Source organism: Urocitellus parryii, chromosome 11, assembly GCF_045843805.1.
Source record: "Urocitellus parryii isolate mUroPar1 chromosome 11, mUroPar1.hap1, whole genome shotgun sequence".
Lineage (NCBI taxonomy): Eukaryota > Metazoa > Chordata > Mammalia > Rodentia > Sciuridae > Urocitellus > Urocitellus parryii.
Genome location: NC_135541.1, coordinates 69,549,718 through 69,571,360, shown reverse-complemented (window position 1 = coordinate 69,571,360; position 21,643 = coordinate 69,549,718). Strand labels below are relative to the sequence as shown.

At 50.3% G+C, this 21,643-nt stretch overlaps 1 protein-coding gene and 1 pseudogene across 1 annotated transcript; one reads left to right on the top strand and one right to left on the bottom strand.

The window, feature by feature from the left end:
• Window positions 1–1,161: 1,161 nt before the first annotated feature.
• Window positions 1,162–4,127, bottom strand: LOC144249245 (interleukin-36 receptor antagonist protein-like). Its single transcript, XM_077791525.1, has 4 exons — window positions 4,099–4,127; window positions 2,425–2,510; window positions 1,683–1,810; window positions 1,162–1,398 (listed from the first exon to the last, which is right to left on the bottom strand). The coding sequence occupies exons 1-4, from the start codon at window positions 4,125–4,127 to the stop codon at window positions 1,162–1,164; spliced, it is 480 nt and encodes a 159-aa protein (XP_077647651.1).
• Window positions 4,128–16,574: 12,447 nt separating this feature from the next.
• LOC144249264 (interleukin-36 beta-like) lies at window positions 16,575–20,229 on the top strand (annotated as a pseudogene).
• Window positions 20,230–21,643: the final 1,414 nt, after the last annotated feature.

Here is a 21,643-nt window from a genome sequence, read left to right as displayed (position 1 = left end):
GGATTGAACTCAGGGGCACTTAACCACTGAGCCACATCCCCAGCCCTTTTTTGCTATGTTCTTTAGAGACAGGGTTTCACTGGGTAGCAGAGGGCCTCACTAAGTTGCTGAGGTTGACTTTGATTTTTTTAAAAAGTTTTTATTATATAGGCTTTTTGTTACTGTTGTTGTTTTTTCATTTGTTCTGTCTGTCTTTTGTCTGGGGTTTTTCCTGCAACTCCCTCACCCTGGAGACTCCAGCCAAACAAGCCCATCACATTCCTCTACTTGGCGCTTTGCTGGGGAGGTTTCTGCCCCTGTGTCTGCCCCCCAGAGCAGCTGGGCTCAACTCAGCTTGAGTTTCCGTCCAGGGAAGCAGAGGCTGAGGACAGTCAGAAAGGGTGTCTTTTCCACTTCCCTCAAGGTCCCTCCTAACTTCTTTTTTATAATGACAATGGGAACCCATCCTCATGATGGAAAAACTAGGAAGCAGATTAAAAATAAAAATAGAAAAGTCGCCTATAGCACCACCACCCAGACCCTGCTGCTACTGCCGTTCCTTCCAGAGAGGTTTGATTCAGAAATATATACTTAGGTATTTCTTTTAAATTCAAAAGAAATGGCAAGAGCGCTGACTTTGTAATATGCTCTTCACAACGTGCTGTAAGCATCTTTCCATGGGAGGAGAGACCAGCACTGGAGGTTTTCTTTGTATCTTGGGTTTCTAAAAGAGATGGGATGCCCACCTCCTATCTTCTGAGCTGAAGCTGCTTCCCCAGTGACACCCTCCCAGGCCCTCCCAGGCCCAGGGCCAGAGGAAGAGGCAGAGATGGAAGAGGAAGGCCATGGCAGGAATGGGGAGGGGCTGGACTGGCAGGGGATCGTGGTCCATCTACCTGTGGCCACCTCCCTCTCCTGCACCCCGGGGGGTGACAGGACCTCAGTGGGCACCTGGGTGCTGAGTCAGGCACCTTTAAGCATGAAGGAATCCCACATGGTGTTTTAAGGTTCCACAGTAGGACCACCCCGTGGGCAATGAATGTGGGTACTGATCCCCAAACTGAGGCCAGAAGAAGGGAGTACGGCTGGGTGCCCTGAATTCTGAGAGCAGGGACGGTCCCCCTCAACCCTGCCCCCACTGGAGCTGGCGCTGCCCGGGGAGTTGTGAGGGCAACCATGGCCCTAATCACAGGGCTGGAAGTAGAAGTCCGTAATAGGGGCGTCCCAGGGGGTGTCCCAGGCAGCGTCCTCGGGGATCTGGGTGAGCCTCACAGGCTGGTCAGCCTCGGGCACTGTGCAGAGGAACCAGCCTGGGTAGGCGGCCGACTCGAAGCTGGAGGTGAGTCCCATGTCCCTCCGGTAGAAGGTGAAGCTCTTGGACTCCTTGGCACTGCGGTAGAGCTCCATGATGTTCACCGGCTGCCAGCAGAGGGGCAGGGGTGAGGGGCAGGGGCAAGGGACAGGGGTGAGGGGCAGGGGTGAGGGGCAGGGGCAAGGGGCAGGGGCCAGGGGCAGGGGCAAGGAGCAGTGGTGAGGGGCAGGGGCGGACAGTGGGAGGTCAGAGCTAGGCAGAGCCCTTAGGGAGCAGGCAGAGCCGCAACCAGCAGCAGCTTGCTGGGTCCCTAAGGTGCCCAGAGGCAGTGCCCAGCCTCAGAACTGGCCAGCTTAGTCTCCAGATGGTGAGGACAAGGGACAGGGCTCACCTCCAGTTTCAGAGTTGGTTCCTTCTCTGTCCCACATGACAGGCACTGACTCCCTCCCTGGACACCCAGGATGACTGGAGACAGACTGGCATCCAGTGACCGATTGGGGACAACACTGATCTCCTCACCTGTGGGCAAGAGTCAAGGTACGGGCCTTTGGGGGCCTTTGTTTCCCTCTCCCCAATCTTGGACTCTGGGAGCAGGGCCAGCATGAGGCCTCCTGTCCCCACGCTGGGCAGAAGGGGAATCTTTCAGCAGTTGTCACAGGGGGAAGGCCACCCTCCTGCCACTGACCCAGAGTGGACATCAAGGCACAGAAGCACCTGGTGCCACCTGACACTGCAGCCCCCACATTTAGAGCTGTCTCTAACCTCAAGAGACCCTCCCCAGCACCTCGTTTGAAGCCCAGGCCTCCGTTCTGAGCCCTGTCTTTATGAGCCTCCCAGAAGTGGATTAGCTCCCCCTGCACCCCCCACCCCATGCACACACACACAATGCTCACACACGCAGCAACACACATGTGCACACTACAGCAGAGGGCCCACTGGCTCCAGTGACCCTTAGGAGTGCCCAGGTGGACAGGTGGACACTGTCAGAGAAGATCCACCACAGCATGTGGGTAAGCACGAGGCCACACAGTGTCCCCTGCTGCTGAGGTCTGCAGGCCTGCTGGGAAGCCTCCTCATGTGCCTCCCGCAGAGGGACAGGAATGGGGACCACTCAGGTCCTGCTCTACACCAACCTATAATGACCTTCCCCGGGTGCAGCCCTCCGGCCAGAAGCTGGTTGTTGTGCAGATAGAGCACCTTCAGGGCCGAGTCCTTCATTCTGAAATGTGAGGAAGGAGGAGGCTGTGAGGAGCGGGGCTCCTGCAGCTTGCCCTGGCCCAGAGTCCCCCAGTCTGAGAGTCTTGCCACCCTCTCTTCCAACAATGCTGGGTACCACAGCCCAGCCTTCTCCCAGGCCTGCTGGGCTCCTACCCTACCAGGGGATGAGCCCAGGCCCCCACCTGAGTCTCACCCTATCCAATCTTTCCTATCCACAGTCCCCACATAGTCTCTCAGAGAGAAGTGACTGCAGCTGCCGTCCATGCTGCTGAGCCACAGGAACAAGTCACCCACCCTCTCTGGGCTCATTTAGCAATGAGTCTCCTCATTGCTAAAGATGGGTTAGGTAGCACCCAGGTCTCTTCCTGATTAAAATCTGTGTCTTCAAGTATTACTGAAGACTTCAGTGGTCATTTACTTCCACTTGGCCATGTATTCCTTTCTGAGTGAGGATTTTCTCTAAATTTAAAATTGATTTATTTTACTTTTCTTAGTTATTGCTTGTATATGAGTTGATTGGTTTTCTGATATACTGTGAGGTGAAAGATGTACTCTGAAGCAGGTTTCTGCAGATATTAACTGGGGAAAAGTCTGCAGTGTAAACGTTGGCTGCATGTTTGCCCTAACATGATTAAACAAGCTCCATTACTTAGTAAGATCCAAAGTCACTGGCATACTGAGTGGCACGGTGAGCTCTTACCAGGACAGGAAAGGCACCACTTGCCGCATGTACTTAATCAAAGAGCTCTAATGTACAAAGAGCCCCATGGGACTGAGGCCCATAGAACACACTTTGAAACATGCTAGCCAGTCGTCCCCCAAGTGCCCAGGCTGCTGGTCCCACAGACGCTGAAATCCACCAGGCTCAAGGCCCCAACACAGACTGGTGTAGTGTTTGCATAGAAGCATCACACGTCTTCTGCCATACCATAAATCATCACTAGATGACTTACAATACCTACCATCATGCAAATGTATGCAAACACTGTCATACTGCATTGTTTACAGAATAATGACAAGATCATCTGCACATGTTCACCGCAGATGCGATATATATATATATATATATATATATATATATATATATATATATATATATATATTTTAAATCTGTGGATGTGGAAACCAAGGATATGGAGGACCAGTCAGATGAGACTCAAGTCAGAGAGGGCTGCTCTCCCCCTTCACTGTGAAGTTCACACACAGCTGAGATTCTGGGTCGCTACACACTTGTGGGTGGACAGACCTCTGGAGATTGTTTTTGTTCTATTCCCCCACCCCCAGGGCTGCAGGGAGGAGGTGGCACAGTGGCTGGAGTGACATGAACTCATGGTGTGGGGAGCAGAGCGGAGCTTGGAGAGGGCTCCTGGCTCCCATCTTCCCTGTGGTTACTTGTCCCCCTGAGGGCTGCCGGGGCCTGTCCCAGTCTGAAAGGGTGGAAGAACGGCAGGGGCAGTGACTGTTGGCCCTGACTCCCAGCCGCCTGTCTTCCAATGGGAGCCCCCGCTGGGGCAGCAGGTCCTTCCCGCCCTCACAAGGCTGGACAGGTCCACCCAGATCGCACTCCCCTCGGAGGCCCACACACTCACCGGAAGCACAGTGCCCCGCTCAGGACCATCTTGAATTCCTCGATGTGCAGATTCCCCTATTTTGAAACAAACAGCAAAAAAATTTTAGGTGCAGACAAAGGCTGAGGGCTGTCAGGGGCCCGGGTAGCAAGCAGGCTCTTGAGCCTCCCAGCGGGTGACCACCTCCACTGGGCCAGGGCTTCTGGGGCTGGGGTCAGGAGAGCCTGCCCTGCCAGCACCCAGAGGACACCTCAGTGGCTCCTTTCCCTTGGCAGGAGCCTGCGGAGTCTGCGGCTCCTTGAGGATGCTCCAGCTTTTTAAGTGCATACTTGATTATTTATGCACTCCTCCCAAGTCGCTGGGAGGAGACTGAAACTGCAAGCCAGGGAGGAGCAGGGTGATGTGACACCCTGGAGCCTCCTGAAACACCTGCTGCTCGGCCCGGCCTGGGAAGGGAGTTTCTGGAGACAACCTCCCTGCAGCTCTGAGCTGGGCCCTTGGGGCTCTGAGGAGCACACAGAAAAGCAGCTTCTGCAGAGCACTCGTCCCTCCTCTCCCCTCCCCACCTGCCTGCCTTTGCCAGGGCCATGGAGACGCAGGCCATGGGGAATTCCTACCGGGGGAGCGTGTAGGCTACAGGTCCACTGCAGAAAAACCTGAAAATCCAGAAGAGCAAACCAGGAGAAGAACGTGAATGCTTCCGTGAATGTACCATCAAAAATCCGGTGAGGGAGGACACTCTTCCTCCCCCACGTCACTGCAGACAGCTGTCCTGCTGCAGCGTCACAGAGGCCACTCTCAACCTGCTGCTCTCTGGGGCACCACAGCAGACTCGTTTCCCACACTAACATGAATAATGACTTCCTAGGTTTGAACAGCTCTGCAAAAAATTCCTAAGGGTCTTTTATCATTCATTTATTCCAGCCCATTATTATTGGTCCTTATTTTGTTGGGTTGTGTTGGTTCATTTTTGCTATTGAGCGCTAGGTTGTGACAAACATCTATGATTCCACAGTTGATCTTTCTTAAATATCTCATTGGCAAAAAAAAAAATCATGATTGTGAATCCATCAATATGCTTTTAAGACTCTCCGTGATGGCTCTGAATTAGTACCCGTCAGTGCAGAACAATTTAACAACATCTTGACCACCATCGGTAACTATTTATTGTAAAAGCATGAATTTTAAAGAAACCATATTCAAACATGTGGGACAAAAAAAAATCCTTAAGGGGTTTAAAAATAAATATTGGGTTGATTGAAAGACAGAAAATAACCTCTTATTCACATAAGACTACCAATGTGATAAATAGCATTCAGAAATATAAATTTAATGTAGATGCTGCTTATGCAAAATCATTAAATGCACTATAAATTGGCCAGATAGAAACAACTCAGAAATTACTGCCAATTACAAGAACAAATTCCAGAGTTAAGCTATTGACAAAGTGGTTTTGAAAAAATAGGCTCTTGTCTGCAAAGTGATTGTAGAGGTGGACACCGTTTCCCCTAAATGCCAGGGTGCCATTCTCAACAGTGAATTAGCCCTGTGTGCCCACGGGCTGATCGAGCTCCTTCAAGTTCTGCCCATTCAGAATGGAGCATGCACGTGGATGGCCCTGCAGAGACGCAGCGAGCTGGCTGGGGCGCCGGGGGTGCCTCTACCAGCTCTGTCTATTACAAAACGTGCTGAAATGAGAATCCAGACAGGATGAATGAATGGGCAATGCACCAATGAGCTCACATGTGGTGCACGCCTGTGAGCCCGGTAGCTCGGAAGGCTGAGGCAGCAGGAGGATTGCAAGTTCAAGACTAGTCTCAGCAACTTTGTGAGACCATATCTCAAAATAAAAAAAAAAAAATTAAAAAAACGGCTGGGGATGTGGCACTGGGATATATCCCTAAGCTTGAAAATAAGACAAAACGACCACAGTGTGGGCTTTCACATTGTCAAACAGGCCTCACTAACAGTTAGTTCCCTCAGAAATGGGTCCTTGGTTTGTCTCACTAATTGCTATTGGTTGGCTCCCAGTGCATCCCCATCACTGATTGGGTTAAGGCTCTCATAACCCAGTGATTTCACCTCTAAGCCTTCTTGCATTGTCTGACCCCTGATATTTTGGGGGTCATGTCCAAACCATAATAGTGCTATTTTTTACTATAAAATGCCCTATACTGCCTTGGGACTCTGCAGAGTTCTCACCAGGAACAAATACCTCACCAGATGCAGCTGCCAATCTTGAACCTCCCAGTCTTCAGAACTGTGAGCCAAAAACAAAACAAAACAAAAACAAACAACCAAACAAAACCTCTTTTTCTCACAAATTACCCAGTGTCAGGTATTTTGTTTCATCAACAGAAATCAAACTGAGACACAGATTCTCTGAAGTTAGATGTGAACTAGGAGAAGATTGATAAATTCCAACTTATAAAAAAAAAATTCAAAGGCAGTAATTTTTAAAAATTGTAACTGAGCCAGCCTATTCCAGCATTTCTTTCCCAATGAATACTAAAGACCTTTGTTCCTTGAGCCATCCTTAGATAATCAGTTTTATCATTGTGATTCCCTCACATATTAATAGTAAGCCGTTGACTCCTACTCACTGCATGTGTGTATGAGAGTCAATTTTTTAATTGGGGTAATTTAAACTTTGTCTCCTTTGACAATGTGAAAGCCCACACTGTGGTCATTTTTTCTTATTTTCAAGGGTGGTGCTACTTTGCCCTGACCTCACAGCCTCCGTACGGGGGTTTTGAAGTGTGTTATGGGGTATTAATCCTATAACAGGCAGCACTTCACACCTTCCCTTCAGTGTGGCCTGCCCTTGGCCACTTGCTCCTGATGAATGTGATACCTGGTGGGAAGGGACAGTGTGTCACATCTGAGCTAGGTCACCCTGATCGTGGCTCACCCAGTGGAAGCTAGTGGCCATGGGACGGACCTCAAACGGCCCTGAGGGGCCCGGGTGGGGAGGAACAAGGCCTTGTGACAGCACCCTGGGAGTGAGCCTTCTGGGGTGCAGATCCTCCATCCCCACAGGCCTAGCATGCTGCAGCCCCTGCTGACCCCCACCTACACGTGGGAGAACCCTGCCAGGTGGGTCCTCCTCCTCCTAGGCCCATGGGAAACCACAGGCGTTTCTCATTTTCAGCTGCTCGGGTTGGAGTCATGTTAAGCACTGACAGCTTCCTGCAGCACCTGGGCCCCCCAAGCTTCACCGTCAGTGGGGATCCTCCCTTTCCAGCAAACTCCTCGCTTCCTCATGGGGACTGTGTCCCGGGGTGACTCATCACCACATGTGTGAGATGGGCAGTGTCCTGGGCAGAGGTGGAGGGGAGGACAGTCGGTCAGTGTATCCTCACTGGGAGTTTGTAGGCTCACACAGCTCATGACCCCAGGCGGGAAGCTCTCGTTGGGAACCCTGATTTAATAATGATTAAAATGACCAATATCCTCCAGCGCTCACAGTGTACCTGGAATCATGTTTAGGTGCCTCTTGGATTTTTTCTTTGTACATCTGTTTAGTTACTGATCCGATAACCACTATCATTTCTGTTATGCAGAAGGAGAAATCAGGCACAGAAAGACTAACTACATCACCTGATGGTTGACCACTAACTAGGATTAGAGTCAGACCCGAGTCCAGGAAACCTAGTCCAGAACCAAGGCACTCAGGGTGACCCTTTTGCTACCTGAGTCAGTCCTGTCACTCCTCTGTCCCCACACCTCTGTGAGCAAAAGGCAAGTCTCCAAAGGCCCATGCCACTGGACTCCCATGGGCTCTCAGCCTCCTCCTTCCCCACTAAGGGGACCAGGAGCCAGGTGGACCTCTTGCTCTTCTTGAACAAGATGACATGGTCCTTCTTGGCCCCTCGCTCTTCCTCTACAAGCCAGCGTGGTCCTTCTCAGGGGCCTTCCCACTGGCTCTGCTCCCCACCCGGAAGCTGGCGTTGTCCCCACCTCCTAAGGCCTTTGCTGCGACACCCCTCTCACCGAGGCCATGTTATCCCCTTTGTGCGTCCCTCCCCTGCTCCCACGCCCCCCACCATGCCTCACTTCTTTCCATGGGGCTCACCACTTAGCAGACTGTGTAATCCACCCAATGTGCCCTGCGTGGTATCTACTGCCTGCTCTCAGTGGTGCCAGGTGCACAGGATGTCTTAGTAAATAGGAGCTCAGTTGTCCACCATCCTTGTTTAAGAAGCCAAGGAGCTGATGACTATTTTTATCTCCGTTGTTTTTATTATGATGATTTCATTTCCCAGAAAGTATTGATGCTTGTGAACCCTCCTTTTTTTTTTCCTGGAACAGTTAAGACCATGGGTTGGCAAAGATTGGCCTGTGGGCCAAGACCAGCCCACAGCTTGGTTTATGAATAAAGTTAGTGGGAGCACAGCCCTGATGACTATGCCACTTTTGCACGGTGATGTCTATGGCAGAGACTGTGTTTACTCCACAGCCTTTTATAGAAAGAGTTAGCTGAGCTCTGGTCAAGACTGTGTGGGTTCGAGTCTTACCTCTGTTGCTTACTAGCATGTACATTTGGTCGAGTTACTTAAGCTTTTAGCTTTTGAGTTTTCATTTATAAAAAGGGAATAAAAATTCTGCTATTGTTATGAGGACTAAATGAGTTCATATACATGAAGTGTTTAGGACGGTGCCAGCACATAGTAGGTGTGTACATGTCAACTTTATCATCATTACCTGTCGCGACCCCTCGCCAGCAAGGGAAACATGACACAGGATTCTTCTTTCAGCAGTTTATTCAGGACCCTTGAAGCATGATGAGAAAACAGGAAAGAGCACGAGTGGTCGGTCTGCCCTAGCTTAAGTACCCAGCCCCGCCAATGAACTAGCACCACGTGGAAAAGTCTAATAGGTACAGTGCAGCGGAAGCAGGCCAGAGCCCAACCCCACAGCCTTACAAGGAGTTGTTTACCTCTAACAACTCTAACCGCTAAAGAAGCAGAAGCAGGAAACCAGTGCCATTTTCAGGGTGTGGTCGCCAGCTCCCAACAATTACCACCATCACCATCACCACCATCATCATTTTCACCATCACCCACATTACCACTATCTTCACCATCATCTTCATCACCACCACCTTCATCACCATCATCTTCATCACCACCACCTTCATCACCATCATCTTCATCACCACCACCTTCATCACCATCATCTTCATCACCACCATCTTCATCACCACCATCTTCATCACCACCATCTTCATCACCATCTTCATCATCATCTTCATCACCACCACCATCATCACCACCATCATCCTCATCACCACCATCACCACCATCATCACTACAATCTGCATCACCACCATCATCACCACCATCTTCATCACCACCATCATCACCACCATCTTCATTTCCACCATCATCACCACCATCTTCATCACCACCATCATCACCACCATCTTCATTTCCACCATCATCACCACCATCTTCATCACCACCATCATCACCACCACCACTGTCATCACCACTATCTTCATCACCACCATCATCACCACCATTTTCATTTCCACCATCATCACCACCACCATCTTCATCACCACCACCATCATCACCACCATCATCATCACCACCACCATCATCACCACCACCATCATCACCACCACCATCATCACCACCATCTTCATCACCACCAACATCACCACCATCTTCATGACCTGGGAAGTTTATTTCACCGCTCTGATTTGAGGATTTGACCCACTCGTTTCCGATTCCCTGTGAAGAGGACAGTAACAGCCCTGCCCCTGGGGTGTCGTGAGGCCTGCATGAGGCGAGGCTGTGCCGAGCCAGCTCAGTCACCCATGTGCATTGTGCTCTGTGCCTTCAGCAGTCCCTGCCTCCCTCCCCCTCCTAGGTACAGTGAGCACCAAGTGCACACTGGCGGAAGCCCACGGCAGCTCAAGACCCAGTGCTTTGTCACATGTGCCTGTGCCTCATCCCCAGAGAGGGAAAATGCCAGACTCCATTGCTGCAGGGTTTGCTGTGGGGTCTTAGTGTCTAACGAGGACAGTTAACTTCTGCTACACATTCACTGTGTCAAAATAAGTGTCGCTTTCGTCCCCTCTTGTTGTGACATCAGTCCCACGAGATCAGTACAATTTATATTCCTATTTAAACTGACTGAGGCCAAGGAGGCTTGGAGAGGGTGAGCGACTCCTGCGAGACCACAGAACCAGCAGGAGGTGAACTCTGGCAGTTCAGTCCAGGCCAGGAAACCCCAGTCCCCCTGTGAAACACAAAGGGCATCTTGCTTACAGATGCAAGGAATGAGGGCGGAGCTAGAGCAGGGACCTCCCTGCAAGACTCTCTTTCCATGAAGGACCAAGGGGCCACTGGAAGAGAGCTGGCCCAGGGTGGGGACTCGTGACTCACTGGGGTGACCTCGATAGCACAGAGCACCCAGGAGGGCCTTGCTGGGCACCAGAGATGGTGGCCATGTGCAGAACACCTCTGGGAGCCAGCCGCAGAAGTGGGCCTCCAGTTACAGCCACATCACAGGGCGACCCTGGGGTCCACAGAGAGGGCAGGGCCACCTTGGCTACTAAGACATTTGAGGACCACAGAATGCCATGAGGTCAGAGAGGCTGGGCCAGGGCAGGGCACTGTGGCCAGTGCTGGGCAGGGGCCCCGCTTTGCTGCCCTTGTTTGTCTCCACCTTGTTGTGTTGTCCTGTGGCACCTTTCAGCACCTGGGTGGGGGCAGGGGTGGGGGTGGAGGCTGGGGGAGTAGAAATGGCCAGCTCTGCAAGGAGAGCGGGTGGCAACCAGGAGGCAGGTGGGGCCCCATGCATGTCACACCCACGGGCAGTTTCTCTTGACTGAGTCACCAGGGGCAGGTCCAGAGACACCAGCAACCTCCTTACCTGAGATCCAGGTGAGGACCTCCAGAGCCTGCCCAGGTGCCTGCCTCATCTGAACCTCAAGGCTCCAGAGCCTGACCCCCCTCCCCTGGGGTGTGTGGAGGGGACGAACATGACATTGGAAATAAGTCCAAATGAGAGAGAGCCAAGGGTCAAGAGGGTGAGGGCTGGCTCTGCTGGCCGCTGGTGATGGTGCCATCAAGGCACCAGCAGGGACCATGTGGGAAGGCAGTCCCCGCCGCCTGGACCAGAGGACACACAGGCTTCCCATGTCTCCACTCCCTCCACAGGTATCTGGCCAGCTCGTCCAGCGAGCTGATGCAGTTGCAGACAAGCCTGGGCACCACAGCTGCTCCCAGAGGACCCAGGGGGCTCCGCTTCTCTAGGCTCCATCTGGGGGGCATGGCACCAAGGGGATCACCCTCTTTCAAAAGTGCCTCAAAAACAGGATTGTTGTAAACGAGGCTCGTCTCTTTATTATACAGGTCTCTGTACATCTGTCTTTTTTGATAGATTTTTAGTTATCATTTTTAATTACAGGGAAATATACGTAAGATGCAAGTTACCATTTTAACCACATTTACGTGAACTACTCAGGGGCGTCATTCAGACCATTGAGCAATCCCCACCAGGCCTCGCAGGAACACTTTCCACCTTGCAAAACTGAAACTCTGTGCTTAGTAAACAATGACTTCCACTGCCCCCGCCAGGCCTTGGCCACCACCCTCCTTCCCATCTCCATGACTTTGACTCGCCTGGGTATCAAGTGGAACCTCACAGCACGCGTCCTGATTTGTGGCTGGCTTATTTCACTTAATGTTCTTGGGTTGTGGTTTATATCCGGACTCCAATTCCTTTCCAAGGGTGAGTAATATTCCCATGTATATATATGCTCCATTTTCTCCATCCTTTCACCAGTCAATGAACACTCTGGGGTTGCTTCCACCCTCTCATGATGGAGAATAATGCAGCTATAGCCTGTGGGTATGCAAGCAACTTTTCAGGTCTCTGTGTTTAATTCTTTCTAGTGTACGCCCACAGGTGGACGTGCTGGGTCATGTGGGACTTCTCTTGCTATTGCCACTGGGGTGTTGTCATTGAGCCCCAGGTGCTCACAGCATTGTCCAGCTCTTCTGTCCTGTACCTTCTGGAGACCTGAGTCTGCCTACTTCTCTATCAGTTATAGAGGAAAGAGTATTGAACACACCAGCAAAAATTGGAGATGTGTCTACTCCTCCTGATGGTGCCACCTATTTGGGGCACCAGGTATTTGGAAGCTCTGTTTTGGGGAGTACATGCATAGAAGATCCTTTATGTATTTTTGGCCCCTTTATCATTAGGAATGTTCCTCTTCATTCCTGCTAGTCTTCCTGGTCTCTAAATCTGCTTTGGCTGTCATCCAAGCAACTCCAGCTGTCTTCTGTTTAGGGTTTACATGGGACATCTTTCTCCACCTCCTTACTTTTAAACTATCATCGTCTTTAGAACTACATAATTAGATATTGTATGATCAGATCTTGTGTTTTTTAATCCAATCTGGAAAGCACAGTCTTTTAACTGGTGCTTTTGCATCATTTACATGTAAGTGCTGATATGGTTAGATTATTATCTATCATTCTACTGCTTTCTATTTATTCCATGTGTTCTGTATTTCTTTTATCTTCTTCTTCCTTCTCCCGAGTTAAAATATTTTGATTCTACTTTACCTATTATATTGTCTTATTATTTATACCGTTAAATAATTTTTTGCTTACCCTAGGGCTTGTATGTCCTTAATGAATAAGACTAACTTCCAATAACACAACACCACCTTATGGTAAAATAAGGTGCACAACAGTATGTTTCCAATTCCTCCTTCTCACCCTTTGTGATATGGTTGTGACTATCCCTAAAGCTAAGGATAAAAACTTTTCAAAGAATTAGACAGAACAATACCTGTTCCCACCGCTGGTCTGGAAAGACTCATCATTCACAAGGCCTTCACAAAGACTCATAATTCAGAAGGACCTGCTTAAGCAATGGAAAGTAGCTAGGTCCAGATCAAATGCTTCTCTGGTTCTACCTCTCTCCCTGATCTCAGTATCATGCTCCAAAGGATCAAAACCTTTCCAAGTACCTCAGTTGCACCAAAGTATAAAGATGGGGTTCATTCATAGTGATATATAAACACTCAGCACCCTTGGGGAAATGGCTAAATTGGGGCTGGGGCAGGAAGCACATCAGAGTGGCCTATGACACTTGTCATGACAGAAAGTAAAGAAATACCTTAAAAAAGTAAAAAGGAAAGAAATCTGCACTGACGAGGTAGATCGAAGGCAGGCAGGAACTAGATGAAAAACTTCAAGGCCCAAATCAGAGCAATCTGGGAGAACTGGGGGGTCCTGTGGGGGCAAAGCAGGGGAGGCAGAGGGGCTGAGTGAGGGAGGTGGGCGTGGGATCCTGTGGGTGCCAAGAGCCACACCAGAGCTACTACACTGGGTACAAAGTGGAGCCACCAGTGGTTCTGAGCAGGGAGGGTGTGACTGTGTCCATGTCTCTGATCCGGGTCACTGCTTGGTGGACACTTAATTCCAGGGAGGTAAGAAAGACACAGGGTTACCATTTGGGGTTATTGCAACGCTCCAAGGAAGAGAGGTAATGGGGGAGTTCAGAGAGTAGATGCTTGACTACTCATGGAGAGTTGTGTGACAGCAAATTTTGGTACACAGGGTGATACTGGTGTTGAGAATCAGGTCCCAGACTCGCTCCCCAATGTTGAAGATTGAACACCCAAGAAACACCGAGGCAAGAGCAAGAGGTTTTATTTAAAGGTAGAGAGAGAAAGACACAGACTCCTCCGCAGAGGGGGGGTCCGAAGCTGGTGCCAGAGGGAGTGGGGGTGTCCGGACCTTTTTATAGATTATTTTAGATTCCCTTTGTTCTCATGAGCACTCCTCCCATCCTGCCTGGGTGACCCAAAGGTGGAGTAATGCAAGGGCTGAACGAGCCACCAGGGGTACAGGCAGGAAGGGAACCACCCAGGGACTACTCATAACAGCTCCTCGCAGGGAGGAACAATTCCCCGGAGGCAGGTAGCCTTGGCAACAGGTGGAGGAGGGAAGTGCTCTGGAAGTATTAGCATTTTAATTTCCTCTAGATTCAGCCCGCATCGCATCTTCCTGACCCAATCCCTCTTTATATACACTAACTGTCCTTTTGTCTCCCTGGCCTCATAAGGAATAGGATTTTTTTCATGTCTCGGGCTGAGCAGCAATGTTATGTTTCAGGGGTGATGAGTTCCTTGCATTGCCCCCGCTGAGGCTGCAGCTGATTGTTGATTCAGAGTTAAGGAACCGCCAACCTTCAAGACCACTCCTGCTGTGTCAGAGCTGGGGCCTTCCAGGAAACTGAGGCAATGCAAAGACCACCCACCCTTCAACCACGATTCATGGGACCAAGTCAGAAAGATTTCAGACAGGTCACTCCAAGGGACAGGCATGAGCTTATGGAAGGGATTAGAAGAGGGAAGGAGGATATCTCAAGGGGGAAAGTGGGTCCTCTCAGAGAGGAGAGGGACAACCTGCCTCTCCTGCTCTTCAGTTCTATTAGTGATCCCAGAGAATTTTCCAGAAAGTTCTGCCCAGGTCTACCTCCTGACATCTGACCGATGACAGGTGACATCAGACTTTTCAAGTCCCCACTGCAGTAATTCTAGATCCCCTCTGCCCATGCTGACCAGTTCTAATTGGATTTTTAATCATTTTTACAGATTTCATGGTTAGGAGGAGCTGTCCTTATCGCCCAGGATCTGGTCCATGAAAAGGGTCTTAAAAAATCTTTCCCTTCTTGGGCTCCTCTTATCAAAGTTATTTCCTGCCTGCATTTCCTGACTGATAATGGGTAGTTTGCTGAGGAATGTGGCATACCCTCCCCACTTAAGCCAGGAAGGGCTACAGGTAAATTGCTTTTTGGCAAAGAAAGCATGTGGGGGTCATGACAGTGGGGTGGTTTTATAAATTTCTCTCTTACCCTTGTATTCCCAGCATCCTCATCTGTCTGTCCCCTGACACAACCACGTGAGCCTCCTCCCCTGGACACATAGCAGGTCCTCAGTATCCAAAGCTAAACACAGGACCACCTTTTTCTCAGCTAGCACTGTAAGCAGAGGACCAAGACCTCGAGGAAGCGCGTCACGTAGTGCCTAAGGACCCAGAGACTGGCTTCCACCATGCTAGGTGTCTCTGGCCATGTGACTTGGGTAAGTGTTTTCATCTCTCCGGGCCTCTGTTTTCTTATATAAGAAATAAAGATTAATGGCCCCTAAGGGTTATTAAGAGGATTAAAAGATTAACCAGTAAAGCTCTTAACACTCAGTAACAGCATAAGCTTTTGATATTTCTACAAGTGTGGCATATTTGGTGTGTAAATCCCCTGAGCGGAGGCTGTGATTTGCCAGGTTGGATGTGGCCTCACGCCACTAGTGCGTCAAGAGGGCCACACCCCTGCCTCCAAGGCTGTCTAGAAAGTTGCTCTCCTCCCTCAGTCCAGCATCCAGCCCCCGCCTGTCTCCTCACTCTTGTTTCCTGGTGTCTCTTCTGCTCATATTTCTCAAGGAGCCCAGACCTGACACACCCGTGTTGCTTCCCAGCCACTCATCCAAAGCCTCTCAGGACCTCTGTGCCAGCCCAGCTCCCTGACCAAAGTGGGACACCTGGGACCAGAAGGTAAGACTCCCTCCTTGCTCAGTAGAAAGCCTGGAGGTCCTGACCCGGTTTCCTCTGCCCTTAAACACAGCTGGAGCTGTGACTTTGAATCCAGGATCAAGAATACCTCTGGGCAAAAGCAACTTCTGCTGCTCAGAAGCCAGGTGTGGGGAAACTTCTCTCACTGCTTTGGCTATCTGGAGATGCCCGTGGGCTCCCTGGCCCAGGCCCAGGATGCTGGAGGACCTGGTGCCATGTTTAAGAGCGTGGTTGCTGATTTGCTTGTTCACTGTGTAGGGGTAACTGTGGAGTCAGGCCCTGAGGATCTCGAGGCAGGGAACGTTGAGAACAACTGGTTCTCATTTTGAAGAGTCTGTGATCCTCAGGGAACTGTCCTGGGGCCCTAACCAGAAGCAGATGTCCCTTGAGAGTCAAAATACCTAATGTGGCCGTGGATGGCCACAGGCAGGATCCTTAGAGATTCCTCCTTGAGAAAGAGCAGAGGAAGGTGGGGGCCAAGAGGCTTGCTGGCTGCCAGTCACTCAGGAGGGTTCATCTTAAACATAGCAGAGGAGGCTGCTCAGCAGCTGAGGGAGGCCTGGGCTGAATACAAGACATGCTCCCTTCCCTCCTCTCGACAGAGGGTCTCGCTGCACAGAAGACATCCGGGTGATGTTCTGGACCCTCCTAACCCTCCCATGTGTGATGACAGAGTCCCCAGGCATTGCAGCCTGGGTAATCAGGGTTGGCCCAGCCACCAAGGGAATGGAGCTTCCATTCAGGGTCTGCTGGCCTCAAAATATGCTCCTTTCAAATATGTATGTGAGAAGCTCTCTCTAAAGAATTTTGACCACGTTCCAGGTGCTGAAGAAGAAGCGGCGACATGTCTTCCTCCTCTCCTTCCCGCCTTGAGCAGCCGCAGACAGGCAGCTTTCCACCACCTCACACGCCCATCCCCAACACCAGCAGCTCCGAAGACCCCATGTTCACCCCAGAGCGTAAGTGGAGAGCCAGAAACCACCCAGCCCCACCAGAGATAGGGTGCAAGGACCCTGAGTCATTGGCTCAGCTGTAAATGTACCTACTCGACTAAAATCTCAGAAATCTACAGTAGAAAATCTCTTTTCTTACTGTCTCTGTTCCGAATTGCTTGTTTATTTTAACCAAGAGGGTAAAAGGGGAAAGAAACCAATGTAATGATGACCAATTAAGTAGTTTTTGTTTCTATAACAACCCAGAGACTTTATCCATCAAGAAAAAATAACCCGAGAAAAAAAGGGGGCGGGGGCAAATCTTTAAAATCTCTTGGCCCCATGAATGTGCTGAGATCCTTTCTGATGCTTTGACCCACAAACTGGTCCCTCCTCATTTCCCTTTTCTTTCTCCCTCTTCTCACAACACTCAGCCTGTCTCGAGAAGCCAGAAGCCAGTATTATCAGGGTGCAGCTGGGGTCCCAACGTTTGCAATAACAGTGCCTGTGTTCTGTGATTCTGTCTTCCGGCAGTTCAGGATATGCCCGTATTCTACACCATTCGTGACTCCCAACAGATGGTGTGGGTCCTGAGTGGAGATGTTTTAATAGCAGCTCCTTCAAGCAACAATGTGCAGCCTGGTAAGTGACATCAGAATCCACAGTTGCTCTGGCCTGGGCCAGGAACACCAGTTCCATGAAGTGTGCTCTGGTCCTCACCAACTTCTGGGCACCAGCCCAACGTCCAGAGGAACGGCAGGAAAGAGCAAGATGGTCACCTTCTGTAAAAGGAAACCCATAACTAGAAGCAGGGGTGTAGGGATTGGCAGCTTTCTTACCTGAAGAATCCACTTCAGGTTACTGGGGGACTGTCCTTTCAGGTATGGCTGACCTTGGAGTTTCTCTCCTCTAAATTCCAGCCATCACTCCCTCTGTCAAGCTTCCCCATCTTTCCAATACACATTTCTCTAATTTGGCATCATCTCCTCTAATAATGGGGGCATGTTCCCTCCTTCCACCCAAAGCCGGCTCCTCTCGGCTTCTTTCCCTTTCTGCAGGACTTCTGCGTTGGATGGAGTCCCTCTCTCAGCGGGTACCCCACCTGTGTCCCCTGCGTCATCTCTACTGCTGACAGACACACTCCAGTCTTAACACCTGCTCTTGACCCTCGCTGTCTCTTCCTGTTGCTGTTCCGTTGCCCTGTGTCCTTCAGAGGCCGATTTCCCTGGAGAGTTGCCCACACAGCTTCCTTTTCACAGCAAAACTATCTGACTTCTACACTGCTCTCTTCTCCCCCCTGAGGTCCCTCTTTCCAAGTGCACCTTCAAATGCCAATCCCAAGGGCACCCTTCTCAGCTGTCCTCTGTAGAGCAGTGCAGGTTACTCTCCACACTCCACCTTCTTCTTCTGTAAGAACGCTCCTGGTCCTCAGGTCCACTGGCTCCTCTTCTGGGTTCATCTTTATGACTCAACCTTCTCCCCGAAACCTCCAAATCATGGGGTTCTTTAGGGTCCCCTCTGCAACCCTGCAGGCCCTGTGAAGGGGTGGGGAGCAGGTCCTGTGGTTGGGTACATGGCTTCTCCTCTCTTCACCTGACATTTGTGCTCCTGGCACACATCTCTCTGAACGATCTTCTCTGGCCTCTCTAACTTCACATGCCCTGGGGTGGAACTGTGGAGACCTGGCTTCTCTAAACGGAAGACGGCCCCCACTAGGGGCACTGCCCCCTGCTCTACTGGCTTGGGCCAGGAACACAGAAGGCATCTGGATGCCTGACCACCCTCACACCTTATCCATCCACCAGCAAGACCACTGAGTCTGTATTTCTAAGTCAGTATCATCTCTGGCCCCCGCCCCCACTCTCCTTCCCACTTCATTCATGGAACCTCCAATCCATTCTCCGTAGAGCCTCAGGAGGGACCTTCTTATGTGTGGAACTGAGCAGAAAGGACTTTTCTTTCCCTGTGAGCCCTTCTTTCAAGCCCCGATTTCTCTCTCTTCACTTAGTGGCCTTCCCTGAACTTTAAGGAGCATTCTTAGAAATCCCACCCAACATTTCCACTTCTGGCTCAAGGTTCACAGCCTAAGTGTGTGGCCACATTTATCTGCCAGAGGGGTAGGAAATCTTATTTTTTATTTGGGGAAGCTCTGTGCCCTGGTGAACAATTAGGGTTCTGATATTCAGGAATAAAAAGGAAATGAGTTTCAGAAAAGTGACAAAGGGACCTGCCATGGCTAATGGGAGGAGTCATCTGGGGAAGTCCATGACAGTCCCTGTTAGCCTCCTGAGTGTCAGGCCAGAGGCCCAGACTCCCCTCTGCTGGAGGCCTGACCCTTCTCCGTTCTTCCTGTGTTTCCAGTCACTCTCACCTTGATAGCCTGCAGGGACACAGCATTACACGATGAAGAGAAAGGCAACCTGGTTTTCCTGGGAATCAAGGGCAAAGACCTCAGCTTCTGATGTGCGGAAGTTGAGGGCCAGCCCACGCTGCAGCTGAAGGTGAGTTGTGCAGTCGATGAGGGAAGCATAGCAAGTGGGCTTTTATCTTAACGGGTGACCGTGAAACAATCTTCCTGCAATCCTGGGTTGTCTCACGCAAGGAAGGAAATCTAACCTGGCTGGTCCCCACGTCCATCAGTGGTGCCATTGGAGGGGGGGTACCACACTCGGGTCCATGCACAGCATGGCTCCTCGGAAAGCCAGAGGATGCACACGGGGATGTTCCTGAAAAGACAGGGGACGTGGCTTCTCTATTCTCTGTCTTGATTTGCTACCCCCTAGAAGCCCCCAAGGGAATGGGAGGCTCCCACTTCAACAGACTATCACATTGACAAGTGGAGGGAGAGGGTTCATCTGGATTTCTGACAGTGTTTGTTTATATCCATGTACCCAAAGGAAGATCAGTAGGTACAAAGCTGAGCCTCTGCTCATGATGGGAAGTGTAATGTCTGAATCCACAGGGAGGTTGGGACTCCAAAGAGTGCCAGAATCTGCAGATGAAGATACCCTGGGAGCTTCAGGGAAGAGAGCATGCCCATCCCTGTTACAGAGAAGACAGCACCTGTGTTGCAGAGCCAGGCTCCTGGAACCTGCTAGGTCCATGCCCTGACAGCCTGGTCCTACCCGACACCCCGGTGCTGGGAACTGACCCTGGGGAGCTCTATCACTGAGCCACATCCCCAGCCCTTTTTTAAATTTTTTGTTTTGAGACAGGGTCTCACTAAGTTGCTGAGGCTGGGCTCAAACCTGCATTCCTCCTTCCTGGGCCTCCTAAGTTACTAGGATGATAGGCCACCATGCCCTGTGTCCCTAGCCTCCGACCCTCCCTGCTGTGCACAGAGGGCTGAGTTAGCTTAGCCCCCCACTGCAGTCCTCCTCACTAATGAGCCTCTTTCTCACCCCCAGGAGGTCAGTATCATGGAACTGTACAGGGAGAACAAAGCTCGGACGCCATTTCTCTTCTTCCACAGCCTGGAGGGCTCCACCTCTGCCTTTCAGTTGGCCTCCCACCCCGGCTGGTTCATAGCCATGTCCTCCACAGCCAAGCAGTCCGTGACGCTCACCCAGGAGAGGGGCCTCGCTAACACAAACTTTTATTTAGGTAGTGAGAATTAAATGCAGCCTGGTCGGAGGGTGACAGATTTCAGGATTTACAATCAAGCTGTCAGAGAATGCTTCTGCTTGAAAATACAGTGCCATCTGACCAGGTCACCATCCCCTATGAGGTCATCCGCAATTCAGCCCATCCGTGGCCCACCTCATTCTGTCCCCTCTCAAACCTCTGCCCCTCTGGACATCCACTTCTTCCCCCTGTCCCTCGCCTGAACACCATCCCCACAGGAAACCTCAGAGTCGCTTTTTATTCTTTCTTGGTCTCGACCCACTGTCCACTCAGCTGCCACATCCAGCTAAGTCAACCCCACATGCTTCTCACGTGACACCCTCCACCCTCTTCCTTCTGCCAATCATGGCCCGTCAATAAATGCCATCAGTAAATCCCATCAATAAAAGAACGCCATGTAATGATTTGGGGCATGTTTATTTAATACATCATATAATATAAACATTCTGTTTATGCTATAAGTGTTGTCATAATATTAACATTACATCATATAGACATTTAATATAAACATACTATTCATATAACATGTTTACATTATAAACATTATGTTATAATATAAACATCATAATGTTTATAATCTCAAAAGATAAATTGAAAGGATGAGATGAATACATATCTTGATAAGCATGATGGATTCATAATCTAATTGGTTAATCATTCAATACACAGTGTATAGTTTGGCAATGATTAATTATTAACCATGATGAGATTAAATTAATCCACATTTCAGATAATCATTCATATCAGTTAGAATTTCTTCCAGGCAACTTCTCAGAGCTAATCGCACTGTCTTTTTTTTTTTTCTTTCTAAAGCAGTTAGAAATAGAAGAACATATTAATATTTCCTTATTATCTCCTGGAATTACAGTGGTCTTTTTCAATTCACAGCTTCTCTTGAGGGATAGTTTCAAGCACGTTGTTCATTTTGTGAGGCTCCTGCAGGTACAGCCTGCACATTCTCTACTGGAGCACATTTAGGGTGCCGTGTTCTAGAACACGCAGCACACGGACATCCGTCAGCATCACAAACCCTCCTCCCTCAGAAGGCCAAGCCCTCTCTGCACAGGATGTGCAGAGGTATCAGGTCTTGTGACATATGCCCACTGCTGAATTCAGTGCCCCAGCCAGGCAAGCTGGGTCCCCTACCCTGTCTTCCGGCATCACCTCCTGTTGCTTCCCTGCCCGGAGCTGTTCCAGAGACTTCTGATCCCCCCTCACGTCCTGTTAGCCTCCCTTTTGATGTGAAAAGATTGGCTCTTCCAGCATTTCATGGCAGCCCCACTGAGCAGCTCTCCCTGAGCCAGGGCTCCTGGGACACCTGGGGAGTACACTGGCAGGAATCTGCCTGGCACTCTCACAGGCATAAACCTAGAAGTGGAAGGGACCAGAGGGACCTCTTGACCCATG

Excerpts from the sequence above, each read along its gene's own strand:
- LOC144249245 (XM_077791525.1), bottom strand. The coding sequence starts at position 4,127 with ATGGTCCTGAGCGGGGCACTGTGCTTCCG. Across the intron at positions 1,811-2,424 it reads CCCGGGGAAGGTCATTATAG|GTGAGGAGATCAGTGTTGTC; the intron begins GTTGGTGTAGAG and ends TCTTGCCCACAG. Across the intron at positions 1,399-1,682 it reads AACCAACTCTGAAACTGGAG|CCGGTGAACATCATGGAGCT; the intron begins GTGAGCCCTGTC and ends CTCTGCTGGCAG.